Here is a 21,768-nt window from a genome sequence, read left to right as displayed (position 1 = left end):
CCATGGAAAAATACTCTTAGGAACTTTTTACTTGCCAACATTAATTTGCTGGCCCTCATACATCTTCTGGGAGTGAATTCCATAGTTTAACTATGTGCTGTGTGAAGTACTTTCTTTCTCTGTCCTTATACACGTCTATCATGTATGACCAAGAGGATCCAGGGTGTGGTCAACACATCTTTGTGGGAAGGAGTGGTCCTAGCCACCCTGAAAGATGCGGTGATCTGACTACTCCTGAGTACTTGCAATTATACTCTTGGATGAAACAGATTATCTTGACCCATTCCAATCTAAGTTCAGGCCTGGTTATGGGACTGAATTGGCCTTGGTCACCCTGATGGATGACCTCTACCAGGAGGACAGGGGGAGTGTGACCCTGTTATTCTTACTTGATCTCTCAACAGCTTTTAATACTATTGACTATGGTATCCTTCTGAACCACCTCATTAAGATGGGTATCAGGGGTGCTATTTTACAGTGGTTCCAATCCTACCTCCCGGGTTGTTTTCAGAGAACAGCATTGATGTCTGTGGCTCGGCCCGCTGACAGTTGTGCTGTGGGATGCCGTAGAGTACTATCTTGTCCTCTATGCTGTTTAACATCTATATGAAGCCCTTGGGAGCAATCATCAGGAGAGTTGGGGTGAGGTGTCAGCAGTACACTGACGATACCCAGCTCTATTTCTCTGTAACATCTGAATCAGGAGAGCCATGCAAGCCCTGGACCACTGCCTGGACTCAGTAGTGGGCTGGATGAGGGCCAATAAACTGAGTCTGAATCCTAGCAAGATGGAGGAGCTGTGAGTTGGTGGTTCCCAAGTTTGAAAAATCGGTCAATTGCCTGCTTGGATGAGGTCGTACTCCCTTTGAAAGAGTAGGTTCATAGTCTAGGGGTGCTCCTGGATCCATCCTTGTCACTAGAGGCTCAGGTGGCCGCAGTGGCTAGCTTCAGCTGGTAAGACGGCTGCACCGTTTCTGGACCAGAATAGCCTGACTACTGTCGTCCATGTGCTGGTAACTTCCAGGCTAGATTACTGTAATGCGCTCTATATGGGGTTGCCCTTGAAGTTGATCCAGAAGCTACAACTGGTGCAAAATGCAGCTTTGTGACTGCTCACTGGAGCAGGGTATTGCCAACATGTCACCCCACTGCTGAAAGAATTGCATTGGCTGCGCATTAGCTACCAGGCCAAGTTCAAGGTTCTGGTTTTGGTGTACAAAGCCCTATACAGCTTGGGACCAGGATACCTGAAAGATTGTCTTACCCCTTACATACCCAGTCAATCACTGCACTCTGCAAAACATAGTATTGTGGCACTTACCCTTTGGAATTCCTTCCCCTTAAATATTAAACATACGCCACCATACCCTGCTTAACGTACGCGTGCTTCGCAATTACGGACACTTAATGGCATGACGCCGCTGCCATCTAGTGACGATTTCAGTGCAGTACATGTGTTCTTTTTGGCGCCTACTGAAGACCCTCCTCTTTCAACAAGTATTTTAAGTAGAGACCTTATCACAGTCTGCATCAGTGCTGCTTTTTAAGAAGTTTTTAAGCTTTTTTAAAAAAAAGATGTTTTTAAAGATGCTTTGTTTTAATATATTTTAAAGTGTGTTTTTAAGATGTTTTAGAATGTTTTTAGTGTTTTGTTTGCCATCCTGGGCTCCTCGTGGGAGGAAGGGCAGGATATAAATTTTATTATTATTATTGATAATGATAACGTGCCCCCCTTACTTGCCTTTTTTCTAAAGTAAAAAGCCTCAAAAGTTGTAACCTTTCCTCATAGGGGTGTTGCTCCATTCCCCTGGTCATTTTGGTTTCCCTTTTCTGAATTTTTTCCAGCTCTACAGTATGGTTTTTGAGGTGAGGCGACCGGAACTGTACACAGTATTCCAAGTGTGATATCACCATAGATTTGGCTTGAACTATGACTACATTAAATGGGGGTGGGGAACGGGAGATATGGATGCTCACCTAAAAACCGCACCATAATTTTGTTGTCAACAGGAGTCAGTGATCTGCTTCATACATCATGTTTATTAATGTTTAATATATTTTTTTACCCATATCAGCTGACCAAAGTCAGGATCATTCAGACCATGGTATTCCCGGTTTCTATGTATGGATGTGAAAGTCGGACAGTGAAAAAAGTGGATAAGAGAAAAATCAACTCCTTTAAAATGTGATGTTGGACATTTCCCTTCTTGGAGTTTTACTCTTAACTTTGTAATTCAGACTTTTCTACCCAAAAAAAGGTTTTTAAGTAGGCAAGCTACTAAAACAGAGTGTAGACTAGTAAATTTGTTATTTCCATTGCACGGCTACACTAGATATTCTAAACTTTTTAAATGACCTGGACATTTGCTTTGATGTGTCCATTACAATATGTATCCTAGCTGTGGAAACAATGCTGTGGCAGAAGGAAGCACTTTTTAAGTTTACAAAATAGTTGGTGAAATAGAAAACAGCTAAAAATTAAGGGAAAACTAGCTCTCTCGTTGATAGGTAGGAATTTTGAATATCACAAAACTGAAGTAACTTCAAATATTGCATGATATGTCTTGAGGAAACAAATATATAAAGTATGCCACATAGGAACATGTTACTAATAGCCATCTTCTATACATTTTTGTTTTGAAACACCATAAATTGTTCAATGTATTCAGAGCTGTACTCTATTTAGCATTACATGTTTTGTGCTCTAAACATTTACTGCCTATCAGCTGGTAAAACCAACCAATAAAGACAACAAGTTTACTGAATGTCAAAAGAAAGCCTTTCAAGAAATGCAATGTATTAGTTACCTATTATGCTTCAGGTATGTTATTTGCTATGTGTTTCCACATAAAGCTTTACTGTAAATTTCATCATTTTCTACATATCAGATTTCATCAGAGGAAATTATTTTTCTTTTTATAGCAAAGAAATATTTAAGCAAACCAATTAAATGGGGGAAACTGCAAATTGCTAATGCTGTAAATGGAAATCAATAATATATATTTGTTGAAACCCACATAAATAAAGACAACCTGACTTAAATTCACCAGCAGATAGAGCCCTAACCAAAAGGAAGAAAGTAGTGAACTATAGCAAACACAATTGAAGGGATCTCAGCAAAAGGTTTACTATCAATAATTTATAATATTTATGGAACATTAGTAAGTAAACGAAGGGAAAATACATAAAATTTAGGAAGAATCGGGTTCAGGTAACATAACTAGATTAATTCTTCAATAAGAGCAGTATCTCCTAGTTTGAACATAAGGGAAAATTAATTCAAATTAAAGAAAAATCTCTTATATAAAACGGATCAGAAACTGCATTAAGGATACCATTGGCAGATGAAGGTCCATTACTATGGGAGACATCCAACGATGTCCACCCTCTTGGACAAAGAAATCTGCTAGTGCAATGGGACTTTGGTTTCTGTTCTTCCTGCTCTAACCTCCTGCCTGCCCTCAAAGTTTGCTCAAGGGTCTCCTAACCCCCCTAAGCACATTTCCAGGGTGCGCAGGGGATTGCAGGGTGATGGGGAAGTCCCACTGCATGAGAGGATGCCAGCTAACACTACACTGAATCTCACCCTTTGTAATTTTGTTAGGTTGTTCTGATTCATTGGTAACACTGGAGACAAGGGATTCTGTTTCCAATATATATTGTTGCGCCACCCCAATCTCCGAGCAGTGAGATTTCCAGGGGTCCCTGCGCTCGCCCAGTGTTTGGTTTCCCTGGCAAGAAGGTCAGCGGAGACTGTGGTGTCTTTATGAAATACAGGCATACCCCGCTTAATGACGCTTCACTTAACGTCGCCTCGCTATAACGTACATGCTCCATACACCACCGTACCCCGCTTAACGTACGCGTGCTTCGCAATTACGGACACTTAATGGCATGACGCCGCTGCCATCTAGTGGCGATTGCAGTGCAGTACATGCATAGATAATTGCTTCACTTTAAGTACATTTTCACTTTACATACACGCTCCTGTCCCATTGCGTATGTTAAAGCGGGGTATGCCTGTATGGTTTATTTATTTACACACATTCCAACCTGAGCTTAGGATGGAGGGGTTCAAGGCATCAGCAGTGCAATATCCAGCTTTTCCACCAGTGTTGCAGGAGGGACCCCAAAGCCATGGTGCAGAGAGCTAGTCTCTCTGCCTGCCTCCAGTTCCCAGCCTTTCTCAGACACAACTAACTACACAAGCCTCTCCTAGGCCCCAGGAGGGGGAGGGGAGGCTCCCCTGAAGAGTTTCAATGACAAAAGGATCTCCCTGGCCCATTCACCAGTTGATGGGCACCTGACAGACCCATTAACCCACCTGGCCACTCTATTAGATTAACAAAAGAAACTCATCTGACCAGCCAAGTTAGTTTCTCACCCCCAGGCACAGGATTCCAAATCAGAGGCTGGAAGGGGACTCATAGAAATTATCCATCTCAACCCCAAACCCATAACAATATTTTTTCAACTTCAAAAAGATTAAACAAGTATGACTACAAAACTAAATGCAAAGCAAAATAAATTCTACTTTTTTGCTTGAAGCTTCCAAGAACAAACATTAAACGAATTTGACTTTTAAGGGTTTTACAACATTATTTGTTCACAACAACTCCTTGGACCAAAGATACACATTAGGAAGCCTGAAGCTTTGTGAGGATGTGCTATAGCATTGCTTTATGCCCTTTACTCATTCCTGATGGTAAATATTCCTAATGATGGGATTGCAGGAATAGAGTGACATGGCATTGCCAAGTAGCACGATTATATTTCACTACCTTCTGTATTCCTTAAATCACACGTGCATGCTAATTTATGTACATCCCATGCACTATGCTTTGAAGTCCTCTAGGCAGCTAACAAAGCATACAACTTAAAACCTAAAGCAATCAGATACAAAAAACATCAATATTGTAATAAGCTTAGGTAAAAATCTATTTACAATAGGAGCAGCAAACAGCTGCCAGAGCTCTAAGGCCAAAATGACTGGTACACACTTTCATAGCTTTTCTATTAAGTCTTGAGAATCAAACTAGACATGGCATTTACTGCATGAAAGACAGCAGCATATATGTCTTTAAACATAAATACCTGCAGGATGGATAGGGGGGAAGAGAAGAACAGGACCGCAATGTGTGGAGGAGAAGTTAACACTTTCTCCCCTGCTGCAGCCCCAACAAAACAAAAATCCTCCTCAAAGGTGCTATTAGCCGTGGAAATAAGCTCCCTTTGGCACCAAACTAGCTAATAACACTAATCTAAAATAATCAGTTCCAAAGGCTTAGAGACAATATAAAAGCAATAAAATCTATATGGAGAATCCAAATATTTTCTTCTAAACAAAGATTTTTATTTTAAATCAGCAAAGTTCATTATGGCCACACTGTGGACAACATTTTATTAACACATACCAAGCAAACAAAAATAGCCATTCTTAGATTCCATTATATAGCTAACAAAAATGTTAAGGGCTTGGAGGGCCCTTAAACCATGGTTTCTCAATATGAACATCACAGGAAACCATGGTTTAAGAAACCACAGAAGTTTGCCAAGGCCGGGCACAAGGGGTATAAGGAAAGAGAGGGCCAAGGAGTGGGCATACAGGCACAGAACTTGTTTCTTGTCCAATAAACGTGGCTTATCATAATCATCACATTATGTTGAACCAGAGTTAAATATCTTTCTCTAGAGCAGTGGTTCTTAACCTGGGGTGCGCGACACTTTTTCTAGGGATACGAGTTGTTCAAGAGATTTTAAAAATTCATTTAAATAGAAGAAAATTAACTATACAACATTAAAATTAAATTAAATTAATAAAAATGAACACTATTTTTTCAGGGGGTGCAAGAGCATATTTTGGAAATCCAAGGGGTGCTGGTAGTGGAAAAGTTTAAGAACCACTGCTCTACAGCAACCTGAATTTCATCATACAACTGTTCTTAACACTGAGTCATTTCAATTTACATTTCTTTTGAACAGGAGAGATTAGCAAAGGTTTTTGATCAAATTCTATTTTTTATCTACCCAAACTGCAAAAAGCAACTACAAAAACTTTCAGAGCCAGTGTGGTGTAGTGGTTAGAGTGTCAGACTAGGACCTGGGAGACTAGGGTTCAAATGCCCACTCATCCACAAAGCTCACTGGGTGACCTTGGGCCAGTCACTGCCTCTCAGTCTAACCTACCTCACAGGGTTGTTGTGAGGATAAAATTGGGAGGAGAAGAACAATGTCTGTACACCATGTTGAGCTCCTTGAAGAAAAGGTGGGCTATAAATAAATAAATAAACTGTTCTTCACCTCAGACACACATGAACCATAACCATGTCTTGGTGGTGCCGGTACTGCTCTTGGACTTTGGAAACTTGGGTTTAAAACTAACCCAGGGTTGGGCTGGTCAGTAACTCAGTGGGAGACAAACCACCTACCTTGGTTACTACCTTGAGTTCCACAGAAGAAAGGTGGTATATAAAGGTAACCTAGTCTTGTACAACTGTAGCTTGGTACCATAGGTAACCACAAGTTGCATGCCAGTGAATTCATACAATTCTATCTAGGCTACTGAGAGGGCTGGTAGAAAGCACGTACCCAGCATCGAAAACAAGTGGGCTGCTAGAGGAGGAAGCCCCTTCCTCCATATTCAGCATATGAATGCAACTACTGTAGTTTCTCTGCCAGCTCCCAGCAGCCTAGTAAAAATGCTGCAGGCTAGTAACTTTTTCTGGTTTATTTGCAAGACTGATGTAATAAATGAATAAACATAAGTGCAGCTATTAACTCCGCAATGGCTTTGAGCAAGTCACTATTTCTTGGTATAATTTCACCGGTGTTTTTTTTACAATGGAGATTATAATCACTTACATCTCAGAATTAAAGAGCAATCCTAAATGGGGATGAGGAAGAAAAGAGTGGCAAATCTACTGCCACATCCCAAGCATGCTAGCTTGTGTTGGCCAGGACAGAAGGGGGGGGTGCTACTCTAGCTTCAGGATAGGTGCAGCTGAGGGCCTCTAAGATGAAGCCCCTTGGGGGATCCATGTGGCTTCAATTCTAGGAGATCCAAGCCTCCAGTGCCCTGCCCCCAAAACACTCTGGGGGATTTTTGCCTGTTACCACTGGTAGGAGAACAACCATTAGTAGCTTTCTACACACCTGTGTGCAGCTGGGGCTCCTACATAGTAGAGTCTCCTCCCTCCTCCTCACAAGCCGATGGCACTCCTCGCTACCAGTTGAGAAGCACCCACATATCCTAACTCCCTCCAACTATTGACAAGGGAGTGTTAGAACTGCACTGTTACTGTAGGGATGAACATAAGAAGATAGGAACTTAGATGTAATTCTAGTAAATCCCAGTGATTCTCCTTGAGTAAACATGGTCAGTACTCTGCTTGCAAGGCTTTTTGCACATCAAAAGCACCACAGGAATTATTACCAGTGTGCACAGTAAGAACTTTGGTAGAACAATCAAAGGTCCATCTAGTTAAGTATTGTATTTTTCCAACAGTAACCAGTTAGATGCTTCTAAGTTACAGGCAACCATCCTCCTCACTTATTAGTACTCAGAATTTGGTGTTCACACATAGACTCCTCTGAAAATGGAACATCCATGGCTGTTGATAGAACTACCCAAAACAAATTCCAGCACTGATATTTTTGTCCTCCATGTTGCAGTAATTACAGCAAATTCCTCCAAGGATTTTTCTGTGTTCATCTTTCACTTAAGTAGAAATGTTACTCTTGTGTGATGGAGGATGGCTCTGGAGCTTTTTATTATTGTTATTGTTTTAGCAAAAGAAACACAATTTAAGGTGCCAAACCAGAGTGCGATGTTTCAGAATTCTTATTAGCAGGAAAACCAAAATCCATTTCCCTCCTTAAAGAAATAGTAAATATGTTGCCCCTAAATAATTAATGCCCAAAGGCGATACAAATAAATTGTGGGAGGGGAAATGAATTGCTCTGTCCTTGCAAAAAGAAAGGGGCACAATGATTATACACACATACTAAAATCCTCTTCTGGCACCCTAAGTTTGTCAGAGAAATGCTGTCAACAGCTCTACACTGTAGACAAAGAAATGAAGGGAGATGAGATAATAGAAAGAGACTAGGCATGAGGTTAGAAAAGAGAGGAAAGAGGCATAACAAAGGGATGAAGAGGAAAGGAAAGAATGTAATCCAGAGCTGCACTGTAAACCAGGAAGTTTCTAGTTGAAACCTCACCTCTGTCATTCACTCAATGGTGAGACAGATCTCTATCAGTCTCAGCCCACTATCTCCAATATGGCATAATGATACATAATGTGAGGCAAGGTTGACTGAAGGATGAAAAAAAAAGTAAAGGTGTCCCCTCACTTATAGTGCGAGTCGTTTCCGACTCTTAGGGTGACGTCTTGCATCGTTTACTAGGCAGACCGTATATATGGGGTGGGATTGCCAGTTCCTTCCCCGGGCTTTCCTTACCCCCCAGCATATGCCGGGTACTCATTTTACCGACCACGGATGGATGGAAGGCTGAGTGGACCTCGACCCCTTTTACCGGAGATTCGACTTCCTCCTTCCGTTGGAATCAAACTCCGGCACTGAGCAGAGCTTCGGCTGCGTTACCGCCACTTACCACTCTGCGCCATGGAGGGCCATACTGAAGGATGAAAGAAATGCAAAATGGAAGATTCATCATCAGATCCCTGACAGTTTGCCTCCCACACACACTTAAAAGCAGCAGTAAGGGGCTCCAACTTTGATTGAAGGACTAAGAACATAAGACGAGCCTGCTGGATCAGGCCAGTGGCCCATCTAGTCCAGCATCCTGTTCTCACAGTGGCCAACCAGGTGCCTGGGGGAAGCCCGCAAGCAGGACCCGAGTGCAAGAACACTCTCCCCTCCTGAGGCTTCCGGCAACTGGTTTTCAGAAACATGCTGCCTCTGACTAGGGTGGCAGAGCACAGCCATCACGGCTAGTAGCCATTGATAGCCCTGTCCTCCATGAATTTGTCTAATCTTCTTTTAAAGCCGTCCAAGCTGGTGGCCATTACTGCATCTTGTGGGAGCAAATTCCATAGTTTAACTATGCGCTGAGTAAAGAAGTACTTCCTTTTGTCTGTCCTGAATCTTTCAACATTCAGCTTCTTTGAATGTCCACGAGTTCTAGTATTATGAGAGAGGGAAAAGAACTTTTCTCTATCCACTTTCTCAATGCCATGCATAATTTTATACACTTCTATCATGTCTCCTCTGACCCGCCTTTTCTCTAAACTAAAAAGCCCCAAATGCTGCAACCTTTCCTCGTAAGGGAGTCGCTCCATCCCCTTGATCATTCTGGTTGCCCTCTTCTGAACCTTTTCCAACTCTAGAATATCCTTTTTGAGATGAGGCGACCAGAACTGTACACAGTATTCCAAATGCAGCCGCACCATAGGTTTATACAACGGCATTATGATATCGGCTGTTTTATTTTCAATACCTTTCCTAATTATCGCTAGCATGGAATTTGCCTTTTTCACAGCTGCCGCACACTGGGTCGACATTTTCATCGTGCTGTCCACTACAACCCCGAGGTCTCTCTCCTGGTCCGTCACCGCCAGTTCAGACCCCATGAGCGTATATGTGAAATTAAGATTTTTTGCTCCAATATGCATAATTTTACACTTGTTTATATTGAATTGCATTTGCCATTTTTCCGCCCATTCACTCAGTTTGGAGAGGTCTTTTTGGAGTTCTTCGCAATCCCTTTTTGTTTTAACAACCCTGAACAATTTAGTGTCGTCAGCAAACCTGGCCACTTCACTGCTCACTCCTAATTCTAGGTCATTAATGAACAAGTTGAAAAGTACAGGTCCCAATACCGATCCTTGAGGGACTCCACTTTCTACAGCCCTCCATTGGGAGAACTGTCCGTTTGTTCCTACTCTCTGCTTTCTGCTTCTTAAACAATTCCTTATCCACAAGAGGACCTCTCCTCTTATTTCATGACTGCTAAGCTTCCTCAGAAGTCTTTGGTGAGGTACCTTGTAAAATGCTTTTTGAAAGTCTAAGTACACTATGTCCACTGGATCACCTCTATCTATATGCTTGTTGACACTCTCAAAGAATTCTAATAGGTTACTGAGACAGGACTTTCCCTTGCAGAAGCCATGCTGGCTCTGCTTCAGCAAGGCTTGTTCTTCTATGTGCTTAGTTAATCTAGCTTTAATAATACTTTCTACCAGTTTTCCAGGGACAGAAGTTAAGCTAACTGGCCTGTAATTTCCGGGATCCCCTCTGGATCCCTTTTTGAAGATTGGCATTACATTTGCCACTTTCCAGTCCTCAGGCACGGAGGAGGACCCGAGGGACAAGTTACATATTTTAGTTAGCAGATCAGCAATTTCACATTTGAGTTCTTTGAGAACTCTCGGGTGGATGCCATCCGGGCCTGGTGATTTGTCAGTTTTTATATTGTCCATTAAGCTTAGAACTTCCTCTCTCGTTACCACTATTTGTCTCAGTTCCTCAGAATCCCTTCCTGCAAATGTTAGTTCAGGTTCAGGGATCTGCCCTATATCTTCCACTGTGAAGACAGATGCAAAGAATTCATTGAGCTTCTCTGCAATCTCCTTATCGTTCTTTAGTACACCTTTGACTCCCTTATCATCCAAGGGTCCAATCGCCTCCCTAGATGGTCTCCTGCTTTGAATGTATTTATAGAATTTTTTGTTGTTGGTTTTTATGTTCTTAGCAATGTGCTCCTCAGATTCTTTTTTAGCATCCCTTATTGTCTTCTTGCATTTCTTTTGCCAGAGTTTGTGTTCTTTTTTATTTTCTTCATTCAGACAAGACTTCCATTTTCTGAAGGAAGACTTTTTGCCTCTAAGAGCTTCCTTGACTTTGCTCGTTAACCATGCTGGCATCTTCTTGGCCCTGGCGGTACCTTTTCTGATCTGTGGTATGCACTCCAGTTGAGCTTCTAATAGAGTGTTTTTAAACAACTTCCAAGCATTTTCGAGTGATGTGACCCTCTGGACTTAGTTTTTCAGCTTTCTTTTTACCAATCCCCTCATTTTTGTGAAGTTTCCTCTTTTGAAGTCAAGCTCTAGGGTAGACTAGCTCTAGGGTAGGATGGTTAACTCTCCCCACTCCCTACCTTCCAGATCTAGATACCTCCCAGAAAGCTGCTATGAGCACCCCTGGAGAAAAAAAGCAGGAACCTATCCTGTCTTCATTTTTTGTTGTTGTTGGGTGTCACATTGCAGCAGGGGGTCGGTGTTTAGATCACCAGGCAGCTGGAAATGTTTTTCATTTTTAAAAAGGAGCAAGAAGCAGTTGTTCCTGTGTGCTCATCTGCAGCTGTCTCTCTGGGTAGCACAGCACTTCTGCTTGCTTCTCTCTCTCCTTCTGGGAGGTGCACAAGTTATGGCTGAGCCTAATCATAACCACTGTGCTACCTGGAGGAACTGAGGATTGAGCTTGATGCCAACCATCACACTTCCTAGAGGGGCTAGTAAATGAACAGGTGAGAAAGTAGCAGAGAAGCTTTCTCTGTCTCCACTCAGTGTCTCCATCTGAGTGGTACAGCAAGAGCAGCAGTGAAGATAGCTGCTTCCTGCACTGTCTCTCTTTGGGCATCTTAAAAGTTGGGACTTGGCTCCAAGGAAGTACCTCCCGAGGTCCTTATGGTCCCTCTCAAAAGGCCCCTTCCCAATTGTTACTCGCCTGTGGCCCTTTAGATGTTGTTGGACTACAACTCCCATAATTCCTGACCAATGGTCATACTGGCTGGGACTGATGAGAGCTGGAGTCCAATAGAATCTGGAGAGCCATATGTTTCCCATCCCTAGCCTAGAAGGAGAAGAGGCACGTAGGTGAGCAATCAAAGAAGGAACAGTACCTGGTCCTTGCCACTGTCACTTGCTCATTCATCTGCTTAGGCCCTGTCTGGTCTGGGCAGCTGGGCCCAATACCAACCCTTGCTCAGAGACTGAGAGCAGATGATTGACTGAGGCGAGGCAAACAGTGATGGCAGTAGGGAGCAGCCACTTCTGTGCTGCTCAGAGAGTGAACTCACAAGTGAAAAGAGGCTACCAATCCTTGCCGCAACTGTTCCCATTCCTTTCTATTATTGCCTGAGTACTCTTTTTCTCTAGGTGGCAAGGAAAAGGGAGGATATATAACCAAACAAAGGTTTCTATTCCTTGCAAACCCCCATTTTGCCTTCCCACTTTGGCAGGTGAACAAGCAGCACCTGAGACACCTCTTTCCAACTCTGGGCAGGGAAGTGTTACTGCAAGAAACAGGAATCCACCCACCCATCCATCCAGCTTTTCTGCAGGCGTCCTCAAAGGCAGCTTTCCAAGGGTCTGGGGCCTTCACAGCTGCCTAACAGTGCTCAACAACTGTGCTGGCCAAGACCACGTTTGTTTTTTTATGTCTGTCTTCACCAGTACAGGATGCATCTGAAGCACACAGTTGGTTATAGTCAGCTATGTCCTACTCAAAGTATACTCACTGAAATTAATGAACCTAAGTTAGTCGTGCATTAACTTCAGTGGGTCTACTTTGAGCAGGACTATCACGGGAGATAACCCTGACTTTACAGATGCGTGATATCAATGCTAACGAATACGAAGTGCAAAGAGAGTGAAGACTGAATAGAGAGGCATAATAGAGGAAACAAAAGACACAACACAGTGAGAAAGGATTTTGTATGGAAGGAGAAAAGAAACGCCAGGGAGGGAAGGAGAAGGAAGGGAGGGGGCGATGAGAAAGCACGAAGGATGCTGACATAGAAAGAACGATCTGTGAAGCCGGAAGGGAGCCCTGAAACGCAGCCCAAGCAAGCTCACCTGGGCCTGTCGCTCCAGCTGGGAGTGAAGCCCGGAGCCCTTCAGCCTCTGCACGATCTGGGCAATGGTCAGTGAGAGGCCGCCATCCTGGCCCAGCATGATTCCCTCGATCATCCGCCCGCACGGGAGGGGAGGGGCAGTTCTCCTCGACCTCTCAGCTCCTGCAGGTGGGTTTGCGCAGCAGGCGGACTGAATTTACCGACGCTCACGCCTCACCCGGTCTCAAGCTTGAAGAGTCACCGAGGCGTTGCCAGGCAACGACGGGGAAACAGGTGCATTTGCTGGGGATTCCGTAGACACCATCGCCTTAAACACAAGCGTTCCGCATTTGCTCCACGGTCATTGTTGCCCGCGAATTTAGACACTCTCCTGTTCACACTTTCTTGGAAGTAAATTCACTGAATTTGCTTTCATGTAAATGTGTATAAGATCTGGGTTCGAGGCTGCAATCCTAAGTATATTTACAAGGAACTATTAAATGGTTAGGTTTGAGTAAAGCTGTGTAAGCTCGAGCTGAATATGATTCTATGATTCTGTGGACAGGAGTTTCTTTACCTGGACATGCACACATACCAGTCTCCACAGTACTAGCTTGTCAGAGCTGTCTCCACCATAAAGAAATTGGGATCCCCTAGCACCTACAATGTGTTGCTGGTGGCTGCATCTTATCCTGTATATAGATAAATCAGTTGCTGACTAAACCATGAAGTCTGTTTCCAGTGAGCGAAGTTGGACTCTGTTCTGAACAAGCAAGCATAAAATCAGGGGTTCACATATAGGAAAATTGCAACACTACAAATGAAGAAAATGACTGACCCATTCCTATCACAAATTGCCAGTGCAGTGAACAACAGGTTCCAAAGCTTCAGAGATTAGAACTAGTTTCCTATAGGTGAGTGTTGTGGATAATAACGTAAGAATGATGTTACTAGTTCAGGTAACATCCACACCATACTATTATGGGTTTAGGGCAGAGCTTGGAAAAGTTACTTTTTTAAACTACAACTCCCATCAGCCCCAGCCAACATGGCCACTGGAGTGGGTTGATGGGAGTTGTAGTCCAAAAAAGTAACTTTTCCAAGCTCTGGTTTAGGGGTTGAGCTAGATGATTTCTATGAGTTCCCTTCCAGCCACTGATATGGAACCCTGCAACTGGATGTGGGCTCTGCAGTTGAGAAACCAGCTCCAGTTGGTCAGATGAGTCTCCTTGTTTGTTAGTCTAATAGGGTGGCCAGGTGGGCTAATGGGTCTATCAAGTGCCAATTAACTGGCAAATGGGCCAGGGAGATCCTGTTGTTATTGAAACTCTTGTGGAGAGCCCACCCCCTCCTGCGGCCAAAAGAGAGGCTTGTGTTTTTACTTGAGTCTGAGGAAAGACTGGCTCCCTGCACCATGGCTTTAGGATGCCTCCTATAAGCCTAAATGGAAAAGAGAGATCTGTTGGACTGCTGATGCTTTGAATCCCTCCATCTTAAAAACACTGAACATTAAAAACTATACAATTTTAAAAACAATACAAAGTTTAAAGCCACGAAGCACAAATAAACCAGGTAAAAGACATGGGGTCAGAGCTCAGCACATACTGTTAGAATGCCTGGGAGAAAAGGAAATTCTTGATCTGGCGCCGAAAAGATAACAATGTTGGCGCCAGGCAAACTTCATTGGAGAGCTCATTCCATAATTCGGGGGCCACTACTGAAAAGGCCCTTTCCTTTGTTGCCATCCTCCAAGCTTCCCTTGAAGTAGGCACCCGGAGGAGAGCCTTTGATGTTGAGCGTAGTGTATGGGTGGCTTTGTGTTGGGAGAGGCGTTCCATCAGGTATTGTAGTCCCAAGCCGTGTACTCATTTCACAGAAGGCAGACGTCTTTCTCTTCTCCATGCTGGTGATGTCCAATTAGATATGTCCTCTGTCTTCTAATTGGATGCTACCTGCAGAGAGAAGAGAGAGAACAGTTCTAACTGGGTGCCACAAGCAGAGAAAACTGTTCTCTTTTCTAAGTCTGCCGACCAGTCAAAATGGTACGAGGGTGTCAGCAGACAACATGGGGGTGAAACTCAGACTGTGTGTGCATTACAATTTATAATCTGGCCTAGAAGGGATTAAACAGCTTGGTAGGAACTCTGATAGATCTCTTCTCAGTGTATTGGTGCCTATGAGCACCATGCTGGGGACCCCAGGATTAAGCATACGCAATCAATCAATTTCTAGCTGTCAGTATGCTGATATCAGTGTCAGCGCTCTCTCTCTCTTTCTCTGCTTATACAATAGCACTCATGCTCATTGCTCAGAGCAGACACATCACTTTTGGGACACTTAGAGAGTTCCAGCTGAGGCCACATCTAAACTATACATTTAAAGCACTATTCTATCATTTTAACAGTCATGGATTCCCTCAAAGAATCCTGGGAACTGTAGTTTGTTAAGAGTGCTGCTGATGGTTGTTAAGAGACTCCTATTCCCCTCACAGGGCTACAATTTCCAGAGTTCCTTGGGAAGATGGATTGATGGTTAAACTGTGAAGGAAATATGGATCTCCTAACAACTCTCAGCACCCTTAACAAACTACAGTTCCTGGGATCAAGTGGCATAATAGTGCTTTCAGTGTATGATGCAGGTATGGCCTGAACCAACCTTCTCGGGAATAATAGAGCCCTTAAGTTGCCCATTTCTTTAAGGAAGCATATGATAACAATGAGAGGTGTGCTAAATGGGTGTGATTAAAAGAGAAAGGGTGGGTTTATGAGGCCAAGACCAAGAAGACCTACCGAAAAAGGTCCCACCACCTCTACTTACAGAACTACCACATTCCATAACTTAGTTTGGCCTACAATGTGCCACTACCTTCTCATCCCCAAGCCAGTAAAATACTAGTGCTATATCAGCTCAGTGCATAACAGCAAACTCAGTGCACTAAGGCTACTATTGTAGCCTTAAGCTTTGTACCAGGGAAAGCTGCTAACTGCAACCCTAATCTTGTTTGTCACTGCAAAGCTTTATTGACTTTTTAGTATGTAGCCACAGACTTACTCTAAAATAGCTACAGTATGGGCTTATCCAAACGGAGCGGGATAATCCATGGTTTCCATATTCGGTTTGTCATCTGATAGTCCTCACTTTGCCTTTTAGTTCGCTCTTTCCCAATTAAAAAAAATGCTTTTTTGCACCCGCACCCGCAGCTGTAAGACCCCTACATTCTTTTCGCTTTTTCCAAGCTCCGCCTCTAAAATCTCCCCCTATCAACCAATTGGTCAGCAAAAAACATTACGTATGCTCCTCTACGAGTTCTCGCCTGGGAAGGAAAGGCTGCTGCTCAGTTTCAGCCTGCCTTCCAAGGGAGAATGAAATTGACAAAGCTTTCCGGAGCAGGCTTGAAACCGACTAGAGGCCCGTATTTGCATATTACACTTAAACAAATGTATGCTTTTCTGCCTTTATTGATATTTAAGGAGATACACATGCTGGCAATTGCACTTATTTCTCCAAAAAAGCAAGAAACGTGTCACACACCCCTCCTTCTCCTTTTCCTTCCCACAGAGAATGAAATTGACAAAGCTTTCCAAGCAGGCTTGAAACTGACCAGAAGCCTGTATTTGCCATATTACACTTAAACCAATGTATGCTTTTATGATTTGAAGCAAAAACCCCAGCAAGTAGAATGAAATTGGCAAATCTTTCGGAGGCAGGCTGAAACCTACCACCCCCGCTTTCTCGCTTGCTGTGCATTGCAGATCTCACCCAGAGCGGCCGCCCAGTTTGCAGGCTCGCAAAAAATAAAATGCATCTGCGCAGTAGTTGCAGACACCCCCCCCAGCACCCCACCATTGCGATGATTGGTTCAATTTTCCCAGGCTTATTCTCGCACATGCGCAAAAGTGCAGTTATGTGATTGGCTGGAATGAGGAGAAGGGGCAAGGGGAAACGCCCAAGAACCGCCCATCAGCTGTAAAGTCTGCGGTATTGCATCCTAACTCCTGAAGGCACAGCGGATGTTTCCCGATTTTAAACAGCAAATTGCATTTTTGCCGGTATTGCAAGGAGCGGATTTAATCCGCGAAAATGCGTAACAGCGCGAGACGTCATTTGGACGACCGAAAAATAATGAACACACATAGCAGGTGTGTCACACATTTTGCAGTTGTCTGGATGAGCCCTACATCTCATTGCAAAAAACATGCAGTTGTATCTTCCTAAATTTTAAAACCTTTTTTTAAAAAAATAACCAAATCATAGTTATCAGTGTAATGAGATTTTTATCCTTGCGCTATAGATGTAATCTTCAGAGTATAGTGAAGAATAGATAAAAATGGATTTATCACAGAAGGATATTCCAGACCCATTGCCAGTTATTCTTTGAGAAGAGCAACATATTTCATTAACCAAGGAGTGAATCTGAAAGCTAACCTTCATTGTCAAAGACTTCAGAACTTGGTACTTGTATTTATAGATTTATGTTGCTTTAATTCTAGATTTTAGATATATTATTGTATTAATTTTTTAATCTGAGATTACAGTTTCAGATTTCTGACAGTAGTAATCTTGTGGCTGCAGCTATGAGTCTGCTTGCTTAATCTAAAAAACATAATATGGGCTTCAACTGGATTACATAGGACAGTGATCAAAGAGCATCAAGAGGTTAGATCCTGTGCCATTCCGTGACCTTGAGAGAGACTGCAATTTTAGGTTTTAGTGGGAGCTGGGTATGTGCATGCAGGAAAGAGAAATTTCAGTTGAGGGGGAAGCAAGGGTCACAACAAGGTTCAAAGGCGTGTGAAATATGACTGCATTCCACGTGCAGACTGAAGTAGTACATCCTAGAAGAAACACTATTTACCCACAACCCACAACAATGGAGACTGAGTACTTGTTTTTTTTCTATGTAGTCCACACACAGTCTAGATCTATTGCACATTTTTTGATCCTGAAAAGTGCTTCTTGAGAAACTGGTTTCATCTTGAAAATAAAAGCTCATTGCAGATTGATTCTACATTAACCCATAGTGTGTCCATTTGAAAATAGAACAGATGTAGGTGATCCTGCCAATGGGGGATGTATCCAAGCCTGCCAATTATGTTTACCAAAATCATAATCACCACTTCCTTCTTCATTTACCTGGGGCATGTGCAAGGAGGAAAAGGTGTGGATAACTTAATCAAGGGGAGGTTTTCAAATGTGTGTTAAGTAACTGCACCCATCCTTATGGACTGCAGGATCTAGAATCAATCTTGATTGAAAGCAGAATGTGAGGATGAGCACAAACAATTCCAGACTGAGAAAAAACACATTTTTGTGTTACAAACAGGTTACAGTTTATACAGCCAGAATCCTCAACAAAGTGTGTTGTTGCAGAAACTTTGAGCAATTTTTGCTTCCATCAGTTCGTTCCGCAAATATAAAACTGCAGCCGCCAGAATGTCCATTTACATTTACAATTCCCCATCCCTCATATAGACTGGGCAAAAAAATCACACTGGCTGACTTTGGGGTATATTTGTACCCTAAAAAGATTCCCAATGGAAGGATGAACTTTGTGCCCCAGAGACTATTTTGTGTGTGTGTGTTGTCAGCACAAGCATGCTTGAAAATACCAAAGCACCTTGAGCCAAAAAGCACTTATTCAGAGGACACAGAATTTTTCTGAGCAGTATACGTTGACCCCTTCCCCATGCATACTGAGTACAACACAATTTCTGGCATATATTTGGACCCCAGTGTTTTTTGTTTCCAGAAGGAAAACAGGAAGCGGCAATTGGCTAAAATTTGGGGACGTTGTACGGGTGACAGTTTGTGACAATGTCTTAGAAAGGCAATCTTGTAGGTCTACTTATGTGTAAATTACACAATAAAAGTGCACCTGTAGCACAATTTGCCCCAGGGCCTTTTTGGACTCCAGGTGTTTTTTGTTTCCAGAAGGAAAATGGTAGTTGGTAATTGGCTGAAATTTGGGGATGTTGTTAGGAAGGTTAAAATTTGTGACAATCCTTGTAGGTCTACCTATCTTTAAATTACACAATGAAAAGTGCAAATGCACCCCAAAAGTTCTGCATGCAATAATCAGATGTTAACATAAATAGAATGTGAGAGCCTGAAAGGAAATTTTAGGGAGAAGAGAATCATAATATGCATAGAGCAATAGAGTTAGGATGGAAATGGCCTGACTGCATTCCATTCAAGTACACCTATTCCTCTCCAGAATAAAACTCTGAAAGAAACAGTTGTACATGTTTGCAATAAAAGCTTGGCATCCTTGATATTGCCTAGGGGAAGATGTGGTGCAGTGTTTAGAGTGTTGTGATGGAGTAGGACTGGGACTAACCTAGGTTCAAATCCCCACTTGGCCATGAAGATCACTGGGTGAGCTTGGACCAGTCACTATCTTTCAGCCTAACCTACCTCACAGGGTTATTGTGAGGATAAATGGGAGAGGAAGGAAGAACCATGTACACCACTTTAAGCTCCTTAGAGGAAAGGTGGAATATAAATGCAATAAATAAGAGATGGGAAACTGGATCTGGCCAGAGCTTGGAAAAGTTACTTTTTTGAACTACAACTCCCATCAGCCCCAGCCAGTGTGTGCTGGCTGGGGCTGATGGGAGTTGTAGTTCAAAAAAGTAACTTTTCCAAGCTCTGGATCTGGCTAGCAAACTGCTCCAAGGGCCACTTTTGACTAGCAAATGGAGTTTCAAAGGATGGCTTTGTTTCAGTTCTCATGTTGTTTTAGAAAGTGCAAGTTTGATAAATTCAGCTTTAAATGTAAATTGAATCAAATTTCTCCCTCATGCCAAACATAGCTCCTCTAGGATGCACACCTTAATGTGATGAAGGGGTTTGAGAGTGTTGAAGAAGCTGGAGAACAATGCCATCAGAAGTCTAGACCAAGGGGCTAGACTCCTAGCAGGGGCACCCAAGGCTGAGTAGACAAAGCTGAGGCACCAGACTAAGATGCAACCAAACTCAGAGGAAGGCAATGGTAAACCACTTCGGAATATTTCTTACCATGAAAACCCAATGAACAGAGTATCCAAAATGCAACATGAGATTGTGCTGGAAGATGAGACCCCCAGGTCAGATGGCACTCAGAGAGCTACTGGGGAAGAACAAAAGACAAGTACGAGTAGTGCTGTGACTAATGACGCAACTGGGTCAAAGCCGAAAGGAAGCCCAGAGGCTGATGCACACAGATGCAAAAGGAGAGTCTGGAGTTGTACGACACACACAATAGGAACATGGAATGTGAGAACCAGGGAAAGTTAGAAATAGTCAAGCAAGAAATGCAACGCATCAACATTGCAATACTTGGCATGAGTGAATTAAAATGGATGGGAATGAGACATTTTCAATCAGACGACTACAAAATATTTTATGCAGGAAATGAGAAATTAAGAAGAACCGGGGTTGCTTTAATAGTGAGAAGTGATGTAGCAAAAGCAATTAAGATATATATTGCAAGGTCTGAGCGAGTTTAATCAATGAGATTAAATGGGAAGCCTATTAACATAACCATCATCCAAGTCTACGCTCCAATGGCAAACACAGAAGAAGAGGAATTGGAGAGATTTTATGCAGAACTACAGGAAAAAAATGATCACACACCAAAACAAGATGTTCTGATAATCATGAGCTGGAATGCAAAAGTAAGGAACAGAGAAGAACTAGAAATTGTGGGGAAATAGGACTTGGGAGGTAGAAATGAAGCAGGAGAAAGACATACTTAATTATTTATTATTATTTATTATTTGATTTATATCCCGCCCTTCCTCCCAGCAGGAGCCCAGTGCGGCAAACAGAAACACTAAAAGCACTTTAAAACATCATAAAAAGACCTTAAAATACATTAAAACAAAACAACATTAAAAACATTTTTAGCTTTAAAAATATCTTTTAAAAAAGGGTTAAAAACATTATAAAAAACATATTAACAAGCAATTCTAACACAGAAGCAGACTGGGATAGGTCTCAACTTAAAAGGCTTGTTGAAAGGAAAGTCTTCAAAAGATGCCAAAAAGATAGCAGAGATGGCGCCTGCCTAATATTTAAGGGGAGGGAATTCCACAGGGTAGGTGCCGCCACACTAAAGGTCCGTTTCCTATATTGTGCAGAATGAACCTCCTGATAAGATGGCATCTGCCGGAGGCCCTCACCTGCAGAGCGCAGTGATCAACTGGGTATATAAGGAGTAAGACAGACTTTCAGGTATCCTGGTCCCGAGCTGTATAGGGCTTTGTACGCCAAAACTAGAACCTTGAACTTGGCCCGGTAGCAAATGGGTAGCCAGTGCAATTCTTTCAGCAGCTGGGTGACATATTAGCGATACCCTGCCTCAGTGAGCAGTCTCACCACTGCATTTTGCACCAGCTGCAGCTTCCAGACCAACCTCAAGGGCAGCCCCACATAGAGCGCATTACAGTAATCCAGCCTGGAGGTTACCAGTGTGTGGACAACAGTGGTCAGGCTATCCCGATCCAGAAACGGCCACAGCTGTCTTACCAGCCGAAGCTGGTAAAAGGCACTCCCAGCCTCGGAGGTCACCTGGGCCTCTAGCAACAAAGATGGATCCATGAGCAACCCCAGACTACGGACCTGCTCTTTTAGAGGGAGTACGACCCCATCCAAAGCAGGCAACTGACCAATTATATGAACTCGGGAACCACCAACCCACAGTGCCTCCATCTTGCTAGGATTCAGACTCAGTTTACTGGCCCTCATCCAGCCCACCACTGAGTCCAGGCAGCGGTCCAGGGCTTGCACAGCCTCTCCTGATTCAGATGTTATGGAGAAATAGAGCTGGGTATCATCAGCATACTGCTGACACCTCACCCCAACTCTCCTGATGACTGCTCCCAAGGGCTTCATATAGATGTTAAACAGCATGGGGGACAAGATGGTACCCTGCGGCACCCCACAGCACAACTGCCAGGGGGGCGAAAGACAATCACACAATGCTATTCTCT

General features: G+C 43.1%; 1 protein-coding gene across 3 annotated transcripts in view; it reads right to left on the bottom strand.

Annotated features, from left to right (window-relative positions):
• The window catches only part of TBC1D19 (TBC1 domain family member 19), a 142,603-nt gene extending 129,531 nt beyond the window's left edge, over positions 1-13,072 (bottom strand). For 2 of the 3 annotated variants that reach the window (XM_061584409.1, XM_061584408.1), the window contains exon 1: positions 12,819-13,072. In XM_061584409.1, the coding sequence (XP_061440393.1) occupies positions 12,819-12,932 (114 nt within the window). In that variant the 5' untranslated portion in view covers positions 12,933-13,072. The remainder of the gene's footprint in view (positions 1-12,818) is intronic. The other variant, XM_061584410.1, reaches the window with a different exon arrangement.
• Positions 13,073-21,768: the final 8,696 nt, after the last annotated feature.

Source organism: Rhineura floridana, chromosome 9, assembly GCF_030035675.1.
Source record: "Rhineura floridana isolate rRhiFlo1 chromosome 9, rRhiFlo1.hap2, whole genome shotgun sequence".
Taxonomy (NCBI): domain Eukaryota; kingdom Metazoa; phylum Chordata; class Lepidosauria; order Squamata; family Rhineuridae; genus Rhineura; species Rhineura floridana.
The sequence above is the reverse complement of the archived record's forward strand: the minus strand, read 5'-3'. Positions and strand labels throughout refer to the sequence as shown.